The sequence below is a fragment of the Rhipicephalus microplus genome, chromosome X, assembly GCF_043290135.1.
Source record: "Rhipicephalus microplus isolate Deutch F79 chromosome X, USDA_Rmic, whole genome shotgun sequence".
Classification (NCBI taxonomy): domain Eukaryota; kingdom Metazoa; phylum Arthropoda; class Arachnida; order Ixodida; family Ixodidae; genus Rhipicephalus; species Rhipicephalus microplus.
Window position 1 is genome coordinate 387,422,030 of NC_134710.1, and position 24,327 is coordinate 387,446,356.

Consider the following 24,327-nt stretch of genomic DNA (forward strand, 5'->3'; position numbering starts at 1 on the left):
CTGGATTGCTCACATGGAGAAGTTGCCCTTACACCGTTGCCGACTTCTCGTTTGGTGGATTCTCTTCCCGAAGCTTGCGAACTTGTCAATGCTGCAGACACGGACAAAGCACCGAACACATCTACCCTTGTAGCCCTGACCTGTGTAGCCGCCCCGGTCAGAACTGTTTTGTTTACTCCATCTGACGCATTTCTCCGCCACCATACCCTACACCTGCCCTTTGCCATACTCACCGTAGAATTCGATGCTACCAGCATGCTGCAAATTCACTATCGTCGTCAGTCACCTTACTTCACGGAGAATGTTTGGGCAGCATACAAGACGTTAACCTCCTGCGCCCTCTGGAGTTTGCTGAAAGCCAACCGCTCCTCCAGCTCACTGGCATGACGCCACCTGTGGCCACACTGCCTGCGCCAGACTCATTCTACCCTTCTGTAGCCGCTGAGCTATCGACTACGCAACCACACGTACTATTGTCTCTTCTTCGGGAGTTCCGCTCTTCCTGCGATTGCGCCCAACCATCCTTGGATCACACAGCGAACATCACGCACCGCATTGCCACCGGTTATAATGCTCCCTTATGCCAACGACCATATCGAGTTTCAGCAGAACAGTGGCGTATTATCGACGAACAAGTCGATGACATGCTCAAGCGCGGTGTCATCCAGCCTTTGCAGAGCCCTTGGTCGTCCCCTGTTGTGCTTCGCGCAAAGAGGATGAATCTATCCGATTCTGTGTCAACTACCACCGGCTCAGTAGGATAACCCGGAAGGACGTGTACCCGTTGCCACGCATCAAGGATGCTCTCCATGGCTTGCAAGGAGCAGAATATTTCTCTTCTTCAGATTTACGCTCAGGTGATTGGCAAGTTACAATGACCGACCTTGACCAATCGAAGACTGCATGTGTCACACCTGATGGGCTGTACGAGTTTAGCGTCACGCCGTTTGGAATCTGCAATACCCCAGCTACCTTCGAACAGACGATGGACACCATCCTTCGCGGCTACAATAGGAACACGTGTTTCTGCTACCTTGACGCCATGATCGTTTTTTTCTCGTGACTTGTCGACTTACCTTGTTCGCTTCGTGCTATTCTCACATGCCTCATCTCTGCTGGCCTTCAACTTAGCATCAAGAAGTGACATTTCGCCACACGCCAGCTCACTATACAGGGTCGCGTCGTCTGAAAGGAGGGTATTCTACCAGATCCGGTGAAACTCCGTGCCGTGGCCGACTATCCGAAGTCCAATTCCATGAAAGCACTTCCGAGTTTTATCAAGCTGTGCTGTTACTTTCGGCGATTCGTGCACGACTTCTCTTCCATCATCGCGCCTCTTACCAACCTGCTGACAACTTCCAAATGCATTTGTACTAGGTCAAAATAGTGCGACGAATCCTTTACTACGCTTCGGTGGTTGTTATAATTACCTTCAATACTACGTCATTTTGACCCTGATGCGCCTACAGAGGTCCATACCGACGCCAGCAGTGTCGGTTGGTAGATTATTGGCTCAACGAATACCACGATACCAACAATACGTGGTCGCTTACGTGAGTCGAACGCTCAAGAAAGCTGAATATAATTATTCCGTCACTGAGAAAAAGTGCCTTGCAATTATATGGGCTTTGGCCAAGTTCCGCTCATATCTTTCTGGCCGTACTTTCTAAGTCGTCACGGACCACCACGCTCTATGTTGGCTATCGTCACTCAAAGATCCATCAGGACGCCTTGGTCATTAGGCACTTCGCCTACAGGAATACGACGTTCATGTTGTGTACCGATCCGGCCGCAAGCATTCCGACGCCGATGCGCTATCCCGCTCACCGCAACCGGCTGACCCAACCTCCTCTTCACCTTCTTGAGTTCGCAGACATTGCATCGGAGCAACGCAAACATGCTTGTATTTCCCAACTTCTCGCCTTCTGACTGATCCGTTGGCTCAGCCGGTCTCAAGAACTATCCGCCGTCAGGCGACGCATTTCGCTCTTCGAGACGACCTCCTCTATCGGCGGAATTACTTGTAGGAAGGTTGGAGGTGGCTGTTAGTGATACCCAACCACATGTGCTCGGAAATCTGTACTGCTTTCCACAATGACCCGCAAAGCGCTCATGCCGGCGCTTTCAAAACGTACAACCGTCTGCGTCAGCGGTAATACTGGCGCGGCATGTACACATTTGGCCACAAGTACGTACGTGCTGTACTGCATGCCAGCGACGTAACGCTCCCATTCAACGCCCGACTGGTACACTTCAGCCTCTGCCTTGTCCATGGCATCTATTTGACCACGTCGATGTCTACCTATAAGGACCACCTCAGTAGTCGTCTTCTGGAAATAGGTGGATAATTGTCGGCGTGGACCATCTCACGCGTTACGCAGAGATGGCAGCACTACCCGCAGCAAACGCAACAGAAGTTGCATTTTTCTTCTTGCGCTACTTTGTTTTTCGCCACGGTGTTCCCCGCGAACTTTTGAGTGACAGGGTGCGGGTTGTCCTGTCTGACGTCAAGTCAAGCCTTGCTCGCTCAGTGCAAAATGGTTCATCGCATGACGAGAGAATATCACCCGCAGACGAATTCCGTCACAAAATGATTTAATCCCCCTCTAGGTGATATGTTGACAATGTACACAGCTTCACACCAGACCGATTGAGACACTGTCCTTCCATTCACCATGTATGCGTATAATACCGTTACGCACGCTACCACAGGGCTTTCCGCTTTCTAGTGTCCAGCGTGCAAGCGAACCATCTCACAGGCTGGACACTATCCTCCCCTACATGCCTGACTCATCTGAGTACATCGCAATTAATGATATTGGCAGGTACGCCGAAGATTGCCAACAATTGGCCCGTTCACTGACAACTGAGAACCAAGGCCACCAGAAGCTACGACATGACACCAACCGACCTCTCCCTACTTTCACGACTGGTGCCATCGTTTGGCTCCGGATTCCGCCGAGTACTCTTGGCCTTTTGCCGAAATTACAGGCGCAATACCATGGGTTTTACCGCATTCTCACCCGTACGTCACCAGTCAATTATGAGACTGAGCCTTTGGCACCGTCTGATGACCTACGTCGTCGTGGCATAGACATTGTACATGTTAGTCTCCTAAAGCCGTATTATGACCCCACTGTTGTGACCACCCCTTCAGCCGCCAGCATGGCTACGCTCTTCATCGGGGGCCATTGTAGGGAACAATGTGAGACGACGACGAAGCAGCAAGCAAGGCAAGCCACTGCGTTGGTGATATACTCGCGCGACCTGAGAATGCGCTTGCTTGGATTTCAAATTTCTGATGTTCCTCGGCCTTCCAGTTCGTCTGTACGTGAATAAATAACGTGACAATATATATATATATATATATATATATATATATATATATATATATATATATATAAGTACATGCGCTTTCACATAACAACCTGTTTATTCAGCTGACGTTTCGACGGAAACCCCATCTTTTTCAAGGCATAATACCATTCACACATTTTCGTGCCTTCTTGTAGCTTCTCAAGACAGGAGAGAAGGAGACAGAAGAAAAGTATTAACAATAACAAAAAAGGAGAAAAAGAAAAGGAAGAAAAAAAAGAAAAATATAAGAAAAGGGGAGGAAGAAACGTTCACAAGAAGAAAGAGGGGTATGGCGGGATTGGGAAGGAACAAGAACTCAACAAAGGCGAACCTAAACGAGCTATGCCGTCTTTGTCAACAGTACCTCTCGAGCACCCACCCTTCCACCAAGTGGACATTTTCACCACCGTTTTTCTATTTCACCCTCCGGTGTAATCCTGCTGGTAACTTGCCCTCTTTTGAAGTTTACGACGAATCGGTGGGAGAGCTTAAGCACTTCAACTGCATGTTGGTGGCGTTCGAAGATATGAAAGAGCCGGTGATTGTGGCTCCACTAATAATATTCATTATATGCATTGGCTCCTGTCAGTGAAGAAAAAGAAGAAAAAAAAGGCAAGAAAAAAGGAAAAAAATAGAAAAAAGAAAGAAGAAAAAAGGTGGAACTTGTAAGACATAAGGGACCACTTATATGTGCGTTCCGCCTGTGCTTGAAGTGGCAAACCATTCCTCTATTGTCAGATGTATACGCTAAAAGATTTGTTAGGGGGTAATATTATTGTTGTAAGGGGAGGCTAGCAGCAGAGTACTGATTAAAGAGGGGCATTTGCGCCTTTTAGTGTTCGTAACACTGACGGAGTGCCTGGGTGTTCATTTATTCAGTTTTTTATTGTGTTGAATTTGTAGATAAAGTAAGATTCCCGTTGTTCCTGCTCTCTGATTGTTCGAAAATTGCTTCCCAATAGTGTAACTCTGATGTCATCCAAGCTGTGGTCTTTTAATGTACTGTGTTTTGAAAGTGCAAGACCCGGCAGGGAACGTACATGCGCCCGATGGTTGTTGAATTTAATTCTAAACGGTGTGTCTATCTGGCCCACGTATTGCGTGTTACACACCCCACATTCCAGAAGGTATATGACGTTATCTGAGTCAACGTCCAGTGCACCTCTAATCCTGTGCTTAAAATCCGAGTGGGTGCTTTCCGCCACTGTCGTTGTCTGCATGTGTTTGCATACTTTGCATCTGCTTTTTCCACAAGGGCGACACGTTGTTTAAGGTTTCACGCCTGTTTTTGAATTTATCAAATGATCCCTTATAGTTTTCGGCCGCCTGTACACCACACCAGGATGAGAAGTGAAAATTTTGGACAGTCGCACGCTCTGTTCCAATATGTTAAAGTGTTTTCTTAGGACCTTGTTTATGTTAGTTGGGTTGCTCGTGAAAGTTAGCAGCAAATTTTCGTTACAATACTGGTTGGCATCTTTTTGGTGGTGTAGAAGAGTCTGGTCGTCCAGATTTTCGCTTTTTGATGGCGTCATCAGTGATAGCTGACTGGTATTCTTGGTGAAGGAGTACTTCGTGCATATGTGTGCTGTTTCTGTGGAAGTCCTCGGTGCGGGAGCAGATTTGTCGGAATCTGTGTGCTTGGAAATATGGAATGCTGGTCTTGCAGTGTCGCGGGTGGCAGCTTTTGAAGTGCAGGTATTATTGCCTGTCCGTAGGTTTTCTGTATACGCTACTTACCAACGCACCATCGTCCATTTGAATAAGTACATCAAGAAAACTTCATTCAGTGTTGGAGTAGGAGTGTGTAAAATAAATGCTGGGGTGTACTTAGTTAAATGCCTGTATGAATTTGAGCAGCTCATTTTCCGAATGTGTCCAAACCATGAATATATCGTCTAGATGCCATTTATAGAATAAAGGTTTCATATCACAAGATGAAAGCAAATTGGACTCTATATGGTGCATGAATATGTTAGCGTAGTTTGGGGCCATTCTTGTACCCATTGCCGTGCCGTTGATTTGAAGGTAGTACCCATTGCTAAATTCAAAGCTGTTCAATTTGAGTACAAGTCTTGTTAAGATTTCAATTACTTTTTTGCTTGGATATGCGATAGGGTTGTGGGTGCGATACAATTCAACAAGTGCCTTTACGCCACCGTCGTTTGGTATATTTGTGTAAAGTGAATTAACAACCAATGTTACGAGGAATGCACCTTCTGGAATTTTCACGTCCGATATTTCCCGAAGAAAATGGTTTGTGTCACGCAAGAAGGACTCATGTCTGGGTGGTATGTTTTTTATTAAAGAGTCAATATACCTGGAAATGGGTTTCGTTAACGTTCCCGTGCCTGATATAATGGGTATACCAGGGTTTCCCTCCTTATAGATCTTCGGCAGCATGTAAAAAACGACGAGGCACCGAATGTACCGTAGTAAGTGCCTTTTGAAGCTTTGAATCAATGGCGCATTCACGTGTGAGATCCTCTAGGGTTGTTACAATGATCCTTTTGTGCTCAGTGGTAGAGTCCGAGTCGAGGTGCTTGTAGAATTGTTTGTCATTTAGTTGTCGCCTGCCTTCCTTGATGTAGTCCGATTTATTCAGAACAACAATCAAGCCTCCATTGTCTGCTGGTTTAATTACGAGATCTTCGCGGTTGCTCAACGCGAGTAGTGCCTCTCTCTCTTTCTTAGATATATTTTTCCTACCTGGTTTGTGCACCTTGTACGCATGCATGACATCTTTCTGAACCGCGTCTATATATAGATCCAGATGTCGATCTCTCTTTGATTCTGGGGTCCATTGCCGTCCGATTACCTCACGAAATAGCGGGTTGTCTTTTTGGGGTTTATCAAAGGAATATTTCTCCAATCGTCAATTTCGTGCGAAAACGTCTACGTCTTTAAGAAGCGTGAATTCATCATACTTCCCATTGCCAGGGCAGAATGTAGGTCCACGTCATAGTACACTCAGTTCTCCGTTGTTAAGTTCTTTATCTGAAAGGTTAATGACGTTTGGTTCCTTGGAATGTGGTGGGAAATCTTTCGGATCATGAGGTGGCCTGGTCTTTTTCATGTAGGCAGCAGTGGGTATAGCGTGTGGTGAGACATTGTCCCGCACAAAATTCTTTCTCCTAAGTTTTTCTATTTCCTCTGTTCTTTTGTGCTCAAACATGGCGAGCTCTTTAGCCTCCCACTCCGAAAGAGGAAAGTTATTTCTTATATCCCGCTCCTCCTTTCTCACTGCGTTCAGAGTCTTTCTGCAGTGTTCAATGGTGACCTTAGTTAGCTCGTGTGTGGCGTTATTGAGAATTTTCTTCGATTCTTTCATTTTCTCTTTGTCAAAATTATGCATCGATGGTGTTAGCGACAAGCGCAACCTCTTTGGAGCCGCACCCGCTAGTACATATTCTTCGAGACTACGCACGTGAAGTTCGTGCCGTATTCGTTTATCAACCACTTTTCTAAGTTTAAGAAAATTTGTACCTGTACTGTGGCCTAATTCATCTGAAACGGACGGTGCTTGCCCATTCGCACAACCAGTATGTCACTTTGCACAGACGCGGCGAGTAAAACCGCAAGGTACTCGGAGGTCCTACCTGGTGTGGGTTGGAGCTCCATCCAGCTGTGCCTCCCGTGACGAGCTGGCCTGTAAGTGACTGCTGTTGGCTGGTGCTGGCTGCTGGTTGCCCTTGACTAATGTTGGCTGTTGATTTTTGCTGTGGGGGGATGGTTGATTCTGGCAACTGGTTGCTGTCATTTGTGGTGCAGCTGGCCGTCGTTGTTGGCCTGGATTAACCTTCGTCGCCTTTTCGGGGTGTGCCTCGCAGGCGGCGTCGACAGCTGTGGTACGCTTGATGGCGGTCACGTACTCCGTGATGGGGGTCTTGACAGGATCTGCTGGCCTGTAGAAGGGGTAGCGGATGTTTGTGGGGCCGCTTGGTGCTCTTCTGGCCGTTCGCCGCCTCGACAGGTGTCTCTCTCTCTCTCTCTCTCTCTCTCTATATATATATATATATATATATATATATATATATATATATATATATATATATATATATATATTGTGTGTGTGTGTGTGTGTGTGTGTGTGTGTGTGTGTGTGTGTGTGTGTGTGTGTGTACGATTGGTTTGAACGGACGAACTTACCAAAACCTTTATTAGTTCCTTTCGTTGCGGCTCCGGTCCGGTCTTCGTCATGTATTCCCTGACGAAGACCCGACCCCGGCCAAAGAGTATACGTACTAATAACAGTTGTTTTACGTTCGTGGGCTGAAGTAAGAATTTTTTAATATCTGAACACACAGAAGAAACTTTTGGACGAACCCACCGACCAACCGACACTTTTTAAGGCCAAACCGACAATTTAAGACGATAAAATTAATTGATTAATTGATTGATTGCTTTATTGAGTGATTGATTGATTGATATGTTGGGTTTAACGTCCCAAATCCCAAAGCCACCATATGAAAATGAGAGACGCCGTAGTGGAGGGCTCCGAAAAATTTGATCACCTGGGGTTCTTTCACGTGCATTCAAATCTCAGCACACGGGCCTACAGCTTTCGCCTCCATTGAAAATGCAGCTGCCACAGCTGGCATTCCATCGCGCGACCTGTGGGTTAGCAGCTGAGTACCTCAGCCACTAGACCATCGCGGTGGGGTGAACCAACAATATCATTCCGTAAATTACATATTCATATTTATGAGGAAGCAAGCATAAAAAATGCTCTATGCTTGCCTTCTTTCCGACTGTCTACTTCGCTTGATTATGATTCCGATTTAAAAAAGAGGTGGTCTTCCTCATTCTCCGAGTGACATACATATTTATGACGAACAGCCAAAAGAATTTACTCGTTTACTTACTCCTTTATTATATTTCTTTCAGCCGAGCTCTCGTACCACAAGCAGCTCCACGGGGGCGTAGAGTTCCTGGATGGTATCCCTCATACCGAGAGTGGAAAAGACCGGCGACACGATTTGAAGAAGTCTTATATGCAGAGATGTGGGCAAGAAGACAAAGAACGAGCATGAGTGCCAAGTCCGGCTGTCAATCGCACGTCGTTGTAGAATACGCGACATTAGGTCAGCTTTCCTCTTTCCTAACAAATAGCTGGTCAGCCTCTAATACTACGCTGATTAATACAGAATTAGCGTCCTCAAACATTGATATCAGAACGAAAAGCTTTGAAAAAATAGAGGTGGTATTTTTAGTGATCTTCAAGGTTGAATACGGTACTTTTAGGTGTTAGTGGATCTCAATGAAATTTTCTGGGCTCTTTTTTTTCTCACTTCTTTCATTTAAACAAAATCTGGCTTGAACTGTGCATAATATTTACAAATGAATATCAATAACTATCTCAACACGCCCACTTTTTTCCCCGCATTGTGAATGTCACCAGCCCGGGCGCCTTGACGTAAACTACGGAAGCACTGTTACAAATGTTGGTAACACAAAAAAGTAACAATCGCATAAAATGCTATAACGCTAGAAAGTTTACAAACTGAATTGCTCTAGTGGTTTTGGGTAGCGCATGCGCGAAGTGAGGAAGAAAGAGAAATCGAGAAGTGACGTGATTGGAATAGAGAGTTGGGCTAGTTTTTAAATGGTTGCACAGTACCTCGGCTATGCAAGTGAGGTCATAATAATTAGGGAGCAAAAGTTCCTGCATCACACTATTGATGTTTAGTGAATTATTTGTGCCACAGCCAGAACACAGAAGAAATAGGAGTGAGAGAAGGCAGAATGTGGATCCGCTAATAGTGAAGATATTGACCTGCTGCGAAAACAAAATTGAGGAGAAGGTAGCTGCAAGTTTTAAATCTCTGAACTATCTCCGGTATTTTTTGTCATTCGCATCACGTGAATGGTTGAATAGTTTGCAAGGAAGTTTCGTAGCATCAGTTCGTGGTTTTCTCAGGTAGGTTCACTTCGCAGCAGTGCTGACGGCAACGCATTAGAAGTATTACTTTGAAGCATTACTTTTTTGGTAACTTAGTAACGTGCACATTACAATTTTCAAAATATAATAGATAATGCACATACGATAAGCTATTTGGTAACGTAACTGTCCTGTTAGTCGGTACTTTTTTCATCTTGTTGGATTATAAAAGCGCTTTCACAACGCTTGCGCTTCCTGGCGATGCTTTTGACCGCGGTATGCTCGATGGCGCTGTTGGGTAGCCACTCGTGATCTTTTGAGGTTACATTCTTCTTTAGCAATGTGCACACCTCCTGACCTGCGCCTTTCCTAACTGTTCGCGCTCTGGAGACTTCGCAAAGGATCTGTATCTCGGTAGCATCGGTGGGGCTTCACTGTGCATTTCTTGTAGTAATATAACGCTGTGTCTCTTGCTGCTTTGATGTATGTACTGTCGTAACGATCTTTTGCAACTTTAATAGTCATCCTGTACAGCAATTTTAAGGACTTCAAGTGAAAATTCCGCACTTTAGTGCACAATGTGCGCCACCTCGCAGGCTCCAACGTAAACCTACTGTGTGGAGACTTCAATGGTCAACGTACGGCATGGGGGTATTCATACACGACGGTTAAAGGCCACCGCCTCTACTTCGAAACAAAGGACGCAAGTTATCAATTGCAAAACGACTTCCAACGCACTTCCGAGAAACAGAACGTCGTCGCAGCGAGACACAAATCAGAACATCGCCTTCATAAACACCGCCTTGACACTGCGTGGCGTCACTTGTCGGAACACAAGGGAGACGTTGGGAAGTGACCACTGCACACTCGAAATTACAATACCCACTGCAGAGGGCACGCAAATGGCGCATTAGCAGCAAATCGTCGACTAGTACAAATATAGAAAGAGATTAAAAGACAACGTAGCAGAAACCATTGAAGACACAGAAGCACGTACCAACATGTTGAACGCCACAACCAAAAAGCCACTCAAATGGTGAAAGCGGAGGCAGAGGCTACGATGCTGGACAGAAGATTAGGCCCCCTTATAGAAGCCCGCAACTCAATGAGGCGGCGCTGGAAACGTCCACGCCAGAGCAGAAAGCTACAAAAATGTATAGCATAACTCAACAGAGACATCAAGCATCACAGCGCAGTCCTCTGCAGAAAGCAGTGGTACGCGGTGTCCCAAGAAGCTGATGGTTGACTGCACGAAGGCAAAGGCCTTCGATGTCACTTGCTGAACGATTAGACAACCAAGGGAGCTCAGCGTTACTTGCTGAACAAGACCATTCACACAGCCATCAAAGAAATGGGAGAGGCTGAGGTGCAACGACACGTGGACGTCAAGTATCTTCCTTTAACGCCAACGGACCTACTCCCTAGCTACGAATCTGCCAACGAGAGACTGGTTGCCGACATCAAAGAATGGGAAGTGCGGGCAGTTTTACAGACAATTAACTATAAAGGGGCGTACTGGCCGTACCACATTACCAACAAGACGTTCAGGAACTTGAACGAGACCGCAATCGATGCTCTCAGCAAGTTTTAGAACCAATGTTAGTGGACGCGTAGGCTGTCGCAACAATAGGCTCAAACGGTTCTAATCCTCTACTGGGCAAACCACCCTGCATGGACAGCCTGAGACCCATCTCTCTGACTTCGTGCGTGAAAAAAGTGCTGAAACACGTCCTACTCAATAGATGACAACGTTATTTGGAGGACTCCAACGTATATCTACATACAAAGGGGGTTTCGGGCCAATTTGTCCTCCCAGGACGCCACGCTTTTACTGAAGAACGAAATCGTGGACAGACAGTTTCCGACGTTAGAGAGCAGAGCGGTGTTCGGACTCGACCTTCAGGGAGTATTCCACAACGCACACCACTCTGCCGTCCTTTGGCAGTTGTCCTACTTCAACATGGGGAAGAGGGTGTTCACTTACATCATATATTTTCTGAACAGCCGCACCACACGGATTGTGGCAGGAGAACTACCACTACAGCTCAAGCAGCTGGGGAGCACGGGTACCCCGCAGGGCTCGGTTATCTCCCATCTGTTGTTCAACCTCGTCATGATAGGTGCAGCAAGAAGATGATAACGTGTTACGAACATCAAGTACGCGATATAAGTGGACGACATCACGCTATGGTCAACGGGAGGAAGTGACAGCCATGTCGAGGCATCCCCTCCAAAAAGCCGTCGTCGCCATAGAAAATCACCTAGAACCCACCAGACTCAAATGTTCAGCAACCAATTCAGAACTGCTAGTGAACTCACGCAACGTGCGCAACGCCCGACAACACCGCACATCAACGTGGTAAGCCAAGATTGAACGCCGATACCGCACTTGTCAATGCTCAGAGTTTTGAGTCTGCGCCTCCAGAACGTGAAGCACAGCAATGTGACGGTACAGAAGCTCCACGCAAAGCTGTCCCTGGCCACCCGCTAACTCAATAAGGTGGCCACTCGGTAGGAGGGCGTGAGAGGAAACAGTATACTACGACTCTACCCAGTCTTTTGCAGTCAGCCACATCTCTTACGTAGCGTCTTTCCACAATCGGAAAGCGGCGGAGAAGATGGAGATTCATGCGATGGTTAGACAGATGCACGAAACGGCCCTGGGCCTATACCCCCCACCCACACGGAACGCATGCTCATGTTGGAAGTTCACGACACGCTGGAAGAAATCGCACAAGCCCTGCGAACAGCGCAGTATCACCGTCTGTCCCAGACCAGGACGGGAAGAACAATACTACAACGAATCGAAATCAAGGCGCCTGGAACAACCCCAGAGGTAGCAAAGCAGCTACCTCGGGACGTTCTCATAAGACAGAGGGTACCATTGTTACCGAAGCACTTGCACCCACAAGTACACCAAGAAAGAATAATGGCGAGAGCCATGGTCCTCACAAAGAGGACATGCCAGCAATCCAGGCGGGTACTACACGGGGGTGGCGAACTATCCTCACCGGCCAAACACGTACGCAGCAAGCAGCCATTCCAGCAGACACCAGAGTACTAACAACGTCGGGAAGCATACGATGCAAGTCGCCCCCGCAAGCCGACTAATTTTAAATTACACTGGCCCTGGCAATCCCGGATTGCCACATGATCTTCAGCGACTCGAAGCCTGCAATAATTACCTTTGCTACAAACAAGGTGCATGAAACAACCGCAAGAGTATGTTACGCAATAACAAGACAGGAAACGAACGTTACCGTGAAGTGGTTCCCGCATGTACTGGGAAGCTGGACACGTGCCCGAACCGAAACGAGGAGGCAGATACGGAGGCACACGCGCTCACTAGCCAAGGGGCTTCGCCAACACAATCTTGGGAGCCGGAACAACCCGATGCCGAAGACGAACAGTTTTCCATCACAACCTACGGCAACATACTGCAGTGGTAAAGAACAAACAGACAACTCTACCCACCGCCTCACCGACACCTACTACACAGTGAAGCAGCCACACTACGGCAGTTGCAAGTACAAGCCTTATGAACTCTCGTCTTGGCAAAGAACGTATACCTGGAGGTACACTCCACAGATATATGGCAACACTGCAAGAAGGTGCCACCTAAACAGAAACACCTCCTCTGGCACTGCGCGCCGCCACCGGGTAACCAAGAAACAATGCCAACTAACATCAGCAGCAAAATTATGAGCGAAAATCTCGACAGTCAAAGAGACATAGTCCAGCACGTGCTTCACATCCTGGAACACCTGCGGCCGAATGTGGAGCCCCCACGGGTTTGACGCGAGTAGATTGCTGCTACGGGATGTCCGAGTACGCTACAGTTTTGCTTTAGTTTCCTACCTCTTCCCCCTTTATACCTCATCAACAATGTTGTTTCACTCACTCACTCATCCTGTTTAGGCACTGCGCCGTGTCGCCTGAAGGCAGACAGAAATTAGGTGCCTTTTTCCTCTTCCTTCTAACCACTACCACCACCACCATCCTGTTGGAAGATTTTCTCTATAGCTAACCCCAAAGAAATCGTTTTTCGTGGCGTCAGGCAGCTGTATGCCTGCAGGCTTTCACAAAGAAAGCGATGGTAGAATCACTTTTTTTGTGGAAATTGCGGACAAAAATTCCTGAAACGGTGCGACTCCATATAGGAAGTTTTGAACCATTGCCACATAAAGCTTAAAGAAAGGCACAGAATACATTGTGATAAATTGTAGAAATATGTTTTTCATGGAATTGAAGTGTAGCAGGGGGATTAAAAGCCCCTGTTTTTTTCCGTACCCAAAATACAGGCAGCCCGAAGGGAAAGCGCATGGGCTGGTTTTTACTCCATACCACGTGCAGAGTGTCACGCTTCGTCTGTGCGGAAAATAAAGAACTTCAAAAGACTGTGGCAAAATAAAACCGTTGTTTGCATTTTAGAATGACCCTGTGCTCTCGCTGAAAACAGCGTGGTGAGCTACCATCATACCAAATCGTACAAGTTCAGCACTGTACTATTGAAGCCTAATTATTAGGCGTTTTGGTTTTGTAGAATGTTGGCTTATCCAGGAGACAGCTTGTAACTTAACTTGTCTACAGGTGCATTACCGAAGGAGAGCCTGCCACAACGTAATTCTGCACGTCATGGACATTAGGCGTGATCCCATGGCAGGAAGAAAAACTTACAAAAAAAAACGCCAGTGAGACGCGGAACATCGAATTTTTTCTTGAGAACAAAAAAAAACCTATTTTTCTCGGTAATTTGGTTGGCTTGGTTTGTCGCTACCCTGTGCAAGAAAGAAGGAGAAAAAAAAGTGTGACAGATAGCCTCTGAAAAAAAGATAGAAAGAAACGATGAACTCTTTTGACATACCTTTCGCAAGTTCACATAGCCCCAAGAACAAACACTGGCGTCACTGCGGTCGCGACGATTTGATGTCCAGGCAACGACTCGCTTACTCCCCCGCCTCTTGTCTCGTTTTGCTGCGCTCGCCACGTACCCGCTCTTTAGCGAAACGCTGGTGATAACTCCCCACTTTCGTTACGCAAATCTCTCAAGGTACAAGGTGAAACACTTCATAACTTGTGAAACTTGTCGAAGCTATGAAATGTTTTCATATATATTAGTGTATTAGCTTAGGATAGGCAGACTCACGTGCGAACGGAATATCTATTGTGAAAATAGTCTTGCAGGACAACAAGACATTTGTTTTTTTTTTTTGCATACACCAAGAAATGGGTGCTAAGAAAGTATGCAGAGTGGTAATAACGTGATTGCAACTAGGCAAAGTATTCGGCCTCAGAACGTGTTCCGAAGTATTGCAAACGAAATTACACGTTTTTGATCCACTAAATAGACTGCGCTTTGCCGAGCAAGTTACGCTTGCATCTGCGAAAAATATAAACAATTTGACAAAGTTGTGCTTTCTCAAACAGGTGACTTGACACGAATCTGACTGTCACAAGCACTAATCTAACGTATTAAGAAAATTAGCACAATAATACGGACACACGCAAACATTTCGGAAACGTTAAGATATGTATATATTTTTTTATCGTATGACACGTTTCTTCTCAACAGTAGCCAGGCAGTGTATAGTCGTATACCTTGATTTGAGTGAAATGCCGCGGTGATCTACCGGCGCGTCACAGACAATAATGTTCACTTAGCGTGGGAGCACCGCATAGCAATGATTCGAACACAAACACCAGAAAGTCGCAATCAACTCTTTCGATCGCGCGCTCATCGACGTCGTCCAAGTAATAATTAAACAACCTTCGCCTTGATGAGGTGACGACTGGTCTCACACGTCGTATCCGCGTAATCAACTGCAAGAAAAGTTAGTTTATGCTGTGGCTATCTCAACTGGTGGTTACGAGCACGACAGCACCATTGCTACGATTCTGAATGAAGACAAAATCTGAGAGCAAGAAGAATTTCCGCACACAGCCTGAACCGCACATAACATCAATAATTTTAGTAAAGTGAAGCTCCAAAATTATTTCGAGAGAAACATGAAACTAAATAACGTGTTGAGTGAGCAAGCATACATGAAAAAATCATAAACAACAACGGCGGCGGTATTCTAGGCGAGTACATTGAAGATGTTTTGCGACGTTCGATACTGCACGCGAGCGCGAGGCTTGGCATGGCAGTGAAAGCACTGTCCGTAGATACGTGAGTTCCTCCAATACAAATAACACCAGAGTGGGGGAAAACCTTATAATTCCTAAAGGAATCACCCGAGACGTAATAGTGTTAATATATGGCGTCTTGCGTATCAAAATCGCATGATTGTGCGCCAATGTGTGTCTTTTATTCAAGCAGAAGCGTGTTCTTGCATTTCACAGCCTTCAAAATACAGCAGCCGTGTGCAGGAATGAAGTCGATCATAGGGGTTAGCAGAGCGATGCAGACCTTCTGACCCCTTACACATTGACAACGACTGAGCGCGTGATTGTGCAGAAGCGAAAGTAAAATGTTTATTGTTTTATCAGGATATTACCAATTCTGTTTTAGTCACATTCTTCTGCAGCTTGAAACGAGCAAAAAGCGAATGAAAACAGCGGTACAGCGCACGAACCAAGCGCACAAATCTGTAGGCGTGCGCAGTGGGTATAAAAGTGTCCGTGCCGTGACGTCAAACAAGCCTTCCACCAGGTGGCGCCAGCCCAAGTTCTCGGGGCTAATACGACGGCGTTTTACTGCTCCCTTCTTTGCAACTGTAGGTTACGCATGACAGTCGTGCTTGCTTGGGATTCCTGCGTTAGCGGGGTACTGCGGAATGCCTGGATACCATGCTGGTGACGCACACGCTATCGCTCAAAGGCTCGCTCATGGGCCTCGCTCTGGGTTTCACGCCGACCGGTTGTGCCCCCGCAATCTCCGATGACAGCGCAGCTCTCGCGGACTGGCTCACCCTATGCCATCTCCTGCCGCCGACATGAGCTCCAGCTGAGTGGTGCCCCCCGTTCTTAGACTCCTGCGACCATGTCCATCTTTACTATCTCCTCCTAACTACTACAGTTCTCTGTCGTTTGCTGTCCCTGCGCCTCGCTCTCTCCTTCCTCTCTCTATCTATTTACCTTTAATCCCATCCTTTTAATTACACCTTACCCCATCCCTTGTGAGCTACTGTTGAGGTGTCGCACTCTGATGCAGACAGTTACGGGCTTCACTTTTCTCTTTTTTTCTCTTTAGGAATCTCATAAAAATCACATAAGAAAGGCTCGCTCACAAATGCAGGAACCAAAGCGTACCGCCATGCGCTTCTGCTGTAGCGTCTCTGGGGTTTGCGGTCGCTTTAACGAAAGAGTCGCCCTTGCCGAGGTGGTCTCGTGGTTAAGTTACTCGGCTGCTGACTCGCAGGTCGCAGAACCGAATGCTGGCGGCGCCGACTGCATTTTCAATGGAGGCGAAAAGGCTGTAGGCCCATGTGCTCAGAGTTGGGTGTACGTTAAAGAACCCCAGGTAGTCAAAATTTCAAAGCCCTCCACTACGGCGTATCTCATAACCATATGGTGGTTTTGAAATGTTAAACCACATATATGAAACATTCAATGAGTCAATCAATCAATCACGAAGAAGCCGCGTGCGAGGTCACCTTTCTTCTTGCCGATCCAGTGCTCATCGTACCTCCACTGTCTACCAGAAAAAACATGACACCCTTCTGCAGACACCAATTTTCTGTAGAAAACTGGTGTCTCCAGAAGGGTGTCATGTCACCAGCTAGCCCCAAAGAAAACAAAAAACACGTTTTTGGAAGCAGCTTCTTGTCTTCACAACTTTGAAAGGGCATCGCCGGCGTTTTGGAATGCATACGGTTCCTCTTTAGAGTTCAAAGAGGAAAGACACGAACCCCCGGACCAATCCTCGGCTGCGGGCAATGCGTTCGGAGTGTGAGGTGTCAGTAAAACTTGTTTTTTTTTGGGGGGGGGGGGTAGCCAAGTACATAAGCGGTTCTTCGAACATGTGATTACTCTTTGAAGTCACGCGTGCGGCATCGTTTGCGCTTTAGAACTGCTGATGCAGATTTGGGAATGCAGATTTGGGAATGTATTAGCCTGCAGGCGGTGCCAATGCCAACCTTGATGTTTACCGATGTCCTTGTTTGGAGGTGCCCTGACGCGGCAAATTAATCTTTGTTTGTCTAAAATGCCACGCCGAGTCACCGCTTTATCTGTATCCTCATCAGTGTTGACGGCTGTAGTGCTCGGCTACTGAGTACCCGAGTAGGGTGGCCCGTATGACCAGGACACCAGACTAACCCAAGGTCAAAGAGGAGTTCGCTCCTCAACAGATTCATTGCCCTTGTTAATACGCCCTTGGGGCACATGCGATGAGCTTCCCGAGGGTCTGAGACCCTGTATGCAGAGACACCTTGTTGGGCTACCCATTCGACTGGTGAGAGTGATGGCAGTTGCCTTGGCTGACGCGAAGGATGATGTACGTATGGACGCAGAGTTGACAAGTTTACCCCGGTTGACTACAGCGAGAGTGAAAGCGTGAGATCGCCCTTGCTGTTTAGGTTAGGGACTGATATCCGTATAATGAACGTCAGGGTGGTCCTTCAGTTGTTGTTAGCCTCTGTACTCGAGCTTTTCGGCATCTTCTATGCAGCTACGGATGCATATCGCGTGAGATGGGCTGCGTCATGATGCACTGTTTGGGATTTTGTGAGAGTAGGTCGATGGCTTCTGAACAATATTACCTGGTGATGAAGGAATGAACTTCGGTCTTCTTCAGAGCATAGCGCATCATAATCAATTTCTCAGAACGCGTGAACTCCGACGAGAACTGCTGTCACAGGTCCCATTAAGTAGGGAGGCGATCGCCGGGCTAATTCCAAGGGCCGAAGTATCGGCCCCCCAAACTGCACCACGAAAGCGTGGACAATTTAGAAGTGGTCCTATTTGGCGCGCCAGCGGACACTGGCTGTGGCCCAAAGAACAAATCAGAGCCGAGATTTGATAAACAAAACAAAATTATATTCTCAATTATGGCAGACCAAAACGATACACAAATATGCACACTCGACACTAGTTGAATACGATATGGCACCAATCAAACAACGTACTACACAGTGCAATCAGCCACACTCGAAACAACGGACACAAACAACAATACGCACAATGCAGTCGCATGCATCGAACAACCAAGACACTTAAAGACTAAAGAGCTCGAAAACTTATTCAGCCCAAAGTCCTTGGAACAAAAGTCTGATTGATACTCTTCCGAGAATCACTCACTCAAAGTCCAGCGCTGTTGTCGTTCCGCTGCCCCCGAAGTTTCTCTTCCAGCAAACCTCGCGTCTTCAATTGGCCGCTCTCCAAGCACCAAACTTCTTCGGCGGTAACCCGTAGGCTTCCCACGCGCAGTTGTTGCCACGCGTCTTCGCTCGCTGGCGGCAGACACACACTCCTGCCTGTAGCACGAGTCTTCACCCCTCAGATGGAAATCCTCTTCTTCTCCTCCTTTGTCACTGAGGACAAAAGGCTTCGCCCACACGGCGGAAAGACCCTACGCACACTTGCGCAAAACTTTCATCTTCTGCCTACGCACACGGGCGCGAACTTTCTTCTTGTCCTCCTTTGTCACTGGGGACCAAAGGCTTTGCCGACGACACGGCGGAAACACCTTACGCACACTGGCGTGAAATTGCTTCTTCTCCTGCTTTGTCACTGAGGACAGAACCTTCGCCGATGACACGGCGGAACACCCTACACACTCTGGCGCATACTTTTTTCTTCTCCTTATCTCCCATCTCTGCTACTCGGTTAAATACCTTCCGCGCTAGATTCCAGAAAATTCTCATCGTTTTGTCGGCGCGATACGCAGTGAAGGCTGGGGAAAGCGCGAGACGCTTTGAGGGCCGTCCGCGACAGATGACGCAACCCTGCATCACCACGCCCCTTTCCATCGAGAACCTTCGAGGGCTTGCTCGGCCGCTGATGTGAGGAGGTTCGTTGGTGAACCAACGCTTCCGAGGGGAGAGAGACGCACGCCCGGGGAGTCTTTGGATGCTTGTTTTCTTCTTTATCGTTGACCTCGAGGCGTCTCTCCGGCGCTTCGTCGCGAGAATTCGGTGGCACGCCCTGTTTTGAGCGCTCGTTTTGTGAAAACTGCGAGCGCATGTAACACGAGTTTACTTACGCTGTACAGTGCACCATCTGTGCCGGTTGCTTGTCTGTGTCGGGCATTTCGATGCGAGTCCTTGGAACCTCACTGCTGGCATCGATTATTTCGCGTTCACTCACGTCTGTGGTATGGCATTCAAACGCAACAGAACCCACCAGCCTTCTGTAGGGGCCCAATCACAAACGCGAGACGTTTCGCGCACGGAGTAAGATAGTGGGCAAGCGCGACTTTACCGGCACCTGAAGGGAAGTGAAGGAAATTTATACCCACGAATCTTTCCGCCAAGGAAGAAACGAGAACTAGTGTTAGGAGAGGAAGATTACCAGAGGACATGTATCGTCTCTAAAGTTCTTGTTTCGCGCATTCAATGTCACTGCGTGAACTTTGCTGAGCGCGTTGCTTCCTGTCGCAATGCCAAGCCGCCCCTTTGAAATACGCTGCCTACACGCATTGGTGGATAGTTCGTGTTCTGTGTAAGTCAGTGCCCTTCTATTAGACTCGATGGCCACGCCGAAACGCCTTGATGTAACAATGAATGGTTGCTTCTCGAAAGGTGACGCTTACCACAGTGCACACTCGACAACTGGCGAAAAGGCTACAGCAGCCGAAGAAATGGTTCCCAGTTCTAGTTCTGCACTGCCTGAATACGACTCGTGTGCCGAAAGAACTCCTGAAAACTGATCGGAGCATGATGAATGCACGGAAATTGCGATTCCTGACAACGACATTAGTTTTTACCTCTTTAGCGGGCCAACACGCTATAGGAGTTGCAGGACGACAAGATTAGACGACATTTGTTAATGACGCCATAGAAACCAGGCGCTAACTACACCTTTTTTCACTTAGTAGGTCATAACTGAAGTTCCAACCTTTTTGGCTAGAAATGTTTGCCTCGCTGCTGTATTCCAAATATCGGGTGGGGGCTCTCTGCTCTCTGCCTGCGTGGTAGGCGCAGCACAGTCACGGCGAAAGCTAGAAGAGCGGCCTTTCAGAGTCATTTCAAAAGTCTCATTCGGTAACTACTGCAAGCACACCTGCTCGGTACCCACTAGGGCATGCCCCACCGCGGTGGTCTAGTGGCGAAGGTACTCGGCCGCTGACCCGCAGGTCACGGGATCGAATCCTGGCGGCGGCGGCTGCACTTCCTATGGAGGCGGAAACGTTGTAGGCCCGTGTGCTCAGATTTGGGTGCACGTTAAAAAACCCCAGGTGGTCAAAATCTCTGGAGCCCTCCACTACAGCGTCTCTTATAATCACATGGTGGTTTTGGGATGTTAAACCCCACATGTCATCAAGTGTTCCGTACTACATATTTCTAAGTGGTTACAAAGGCACCATCTCTACCATGTTGCGTTCTTGCACTGAATAAAGGTGTCGTGTGTGCTCCTGACTTGTTAGCGTAAGCCCTGGCATCATAATAATAAACGTTCTTGGCAGTACACTTTGAGAACAGGTGTTTGGTGGTTTTAGGACGTTAAACACCACAAAACCACAATCATATGGTAATTTTAGCACCTTAAATCCCACATATAGGTCATAAATCCACTAGGGCATTAATAATAAACTTTTGGGTAGTAGGCCGACATTCGCTACGCTATTTTTTTTTCTTCTGAGAAGCGTGGTATCCGCAAAACACGTGCGTGGAATTTTGTGCCGATTGCACATGCAGTTGCTCATGACGATGAGAAATTATGGCTGAAGTGGGTATGCACCACAGTTAATTGGGGAACAAGAACAAGCTTTTGCGATGGTTTGGAGCCTGGAAGGCGCACTAATTACGCTATTCGCATTGCGCGACAACTGGTTGTTCTTTCGCTGTTTTGAAACGCTTCATAAGTAGTAATAACGCGATTGCTTTCCCGACATCAAGTCTACCTAAGGCAAGTTTTACGAGTCACAAACACCAGTGTAGCTCAGTGAGTGTAGTTCGGTGTCACGCAATTGAGCTGTACAGAGATTTTTTGTGATACAATTTTACCTGTTGCAATATACAGTGTCATATATAGTAGAGGTAAAGGGCAGGAAGTTCTAAAAAGGCTTAAAATAATGCAAGTGGCGCTTGCAATAATGACTTTCTTTTTTAGGCTTCGCAGCGGCACTATGAACGTCAAGGTATTTTTAGAAGAGTGGGGTGTCTTTCTACCTTGGGGGTTAGACTGCCTCATTTGTAAGAAGCCAGAAACTATTAACCACGTTTTTTTTTTTTGCATTGCAGGGAGGCTGTGTATTTTTGGGATATATTGCAGAGGACAATAAATAAGGAATTCCTGCTTGACCCGTAGGTATCAGATTTCTTCCGATTGAAAATGAGGATGATTTGCCATTTGACTTCATAATGTTAACAGGCCTCCACTGTTTATGGCGGGCCCGTATGTCAGGAGTCCACTGTGATTTAAATGCACGACCCACAAGAATGTACTGTCGAAAGTGGATGGCGAAATTGGTGGAACTTACGAAAACATAGGAGTCTGTTCCCGAGTGGTTGTCGAGTGTGGAACCCCTGACAGTTCTCAAGCGATTTTAAAGCTAGTGTCTATTCAGTAGGACTACCTGCACTTGTTTTCGCGACCTTTACAGAATTTTTCATGTACATAGTGTCTGAAAACAGGCATTAAAGCAAAAAACATGTGTAGCTAAATGGTTGAATACTGGGCTGGCACCCAGCAGACCCGGTTTCGAGCCCCACTGTGCCATTGGTGCTAGGTCATGCCTACATAAGGCAAGATTGACAAGTTACAAGAACCGGCGTAACTCACTGGTAGAATATTGTGCTGGAACCCAGCGAACCAGGATTCAAGCCCCACTGTGTCATTGGTGCAAGTGTTTTTTTTTTTCTATTTTCGCGCGATGTGGTTACGGACACCGTCGGCGGTGGAGGCGGCGGACCACAACTGCGCGTAACCCGAAAAGTGATCTCATAACAGCTTTCGGTGTAAGAAACGTTCAGGCAAGGAGACTCACCAAGAGTTTGGTGCCTTGGCCATCTTTCCGTTCACGCGTTGTAAGAACACGCTCGAAAATTTCAGAAGCCACCATGAGTGGGACTACCGGAAGACAACTGCTCCACGCGTGTCAATCTTCGTGTCAATGGGAAAAGGTAATCAACATTATTCCGGTCTCTCATGTGTCTCTTTGTTGCGTGAAACTTAGCTTGCATTGAGTTTATTTCTTTTCTTGTAAGAAACTATCATTAATATATATATATATATATATATATATATATATATATATATATATATATATATATATATATATATATATATACATATATATATATATATATATATATATACGTATATATATATATATATATATATATATATATATATATATATATATATATATATATATATATATATATATATATATATATATATATATATATATATATATATATATATATTGTTCTTAATATTACATCATGACATGTCGAGCCATGGTTCTTCATTCAGTGCATTTCCTGTCGTGCGTTATGTGGCCAGTTGCAGAAATCGCTTGCTGTGCCCTTCTAAAGTCTTGTCAATTGAAAGGTACACACAGATCAAGCGAATCAATATATATATTTATAAATATATATATATATATATATGTATATATATATGTACTTTTCATATTCTTTTTCAGCATTATGTTCATTGTTCTAGCGCTATTCGCCACACAGCAGAACCATAAAACTTGTGCTCACTACAGCTGCCTTCACCACTCCATTTTTATTTCGCTGCTTTAGGTTTATGACAACCAGGTCGCGCAATCGAATCCCAGTTTCGGCGGCTGCATTTTGAATAGAGGCGAAAACACTGTGGACCCAGCAGCTCACATTTGGGTCCACATTACAAACCTTCAGACTGCCGAAATTTTCTGACCCCTTCACTACGGCATCTCTCATATACATATGGTGGTTTTGGGCGGTAAACCTCATATATCAATCAGTCAATCAGCTGCATGACTACCATCTCTTTATTGATCACCTTAAGTTACATGATGAGTGTGTCAGTAGGCCTTTCTAAGGTTATAATTGACCTGGACGTTTGCCTGTGTTGCACTTTCGTCGTCAGACACTTCGGAGTGTCTTTAGCAATTAGAGCATAGTAAAGATATGTATCAATATATTGTACACTCGCATACAAGCGAAGTTTAGGGGATGACCCGAATCTTTTCTCGAGCGCACGTGTGCACGTGTTCATGCGTCCATGTGTATGTGTGTTTGGGTGCTAACAGAACGTGCGAAGGCTCAATGCGAATATGTCATTCTCTGGCTTCAGTATATTCTAGCCCATTTACGAACAGTCACACTGTATTATTCTTCAACGAGGCCTATTAGACTTTGGAACTGTACCTGGCTGTTACCAATAAATTGAATATCTGCCTACTTAAAATTGTCGCAGTGATCAACTGCAGCGAGATCTGTTCCGGTGGGTACATGCATGACCACCGCTGCAGCAGTAAAGGCGTCGCTGAGCCAGCTTAAAACGCTCGCGGCCGAGATTCCCGCTAAAATTCTCACAGAGTGTCAACACCTTGCCAACCACCGCGACACGTTTTCCCGTGTGCAGACATTATCCACTGTAAAAGCGCCCAGGAATGATATTGTGATGGTAGCTCTGCTTCATTTCTAAATCAGGTCAGCACTTAGTGTAGACATTGAGGGGTTGCAGGCTAGGCGGAGGCCCTGAGGCGCAATTTAGTTAGATAAATATTTGGTTAGTTCTTGCGCATGTTTTTCGTATTGCGCCCGTTTTTCAATGATTTTCGTAACCAATAGAAATGACTTGGGCCATCCGTGTTTGAGACAGCCCGTACCTATTGTTTCCCCGTGTCGTTTTGAAGCCGCCACCTTAGTCTTCGCCGCGTTCGTCCGTCTTGTGTTGTAGGGCCTCACAGGTGGAAAAGTGGCGACGTCAACACTGCTGGGGCCCTGGATGGCTCTGTGTGTCCCTCGGATCTCTGTTGTTGAGTGGGC

At 46.6% G+C, this 24,327-nt stretch overlaps 1 protein-coding gene across 2 annotated transcripts in view; it reads left to right on the plus strand.

The window, feature by feature from the left end:
* The window catches only part of LOC119161028 (uncharacterized), a 126,296-nt gene extending 104,658 nt beyond the window's left edge, over positions 1 to 21,638 (plus strand). The window contains exons 11-12 of one of the 2 annotated variants that reach the window (XR_012887533.1): positions 8,245 to 8,441; positions 21,583 to 21,638. Coding sequence is in view for 1 of the 2 variants with exons in the window: in XM_075880082.1 (XP_075736197.1) it covers positions 8,245 to 8,390 (146 nt within the window). In the remaining variant the exon portion in view is untranslated. Of the gene's footprint in view, positions 1 to 8,244; positions 8,641 to 21,582 lie in introns of those variants that run through there. The other variant, XM_075880082.1, reaches the window with a different exon arrangement.
* Positions 21,639 to 24,327: the final 2,689 nt, after the last annotated feature.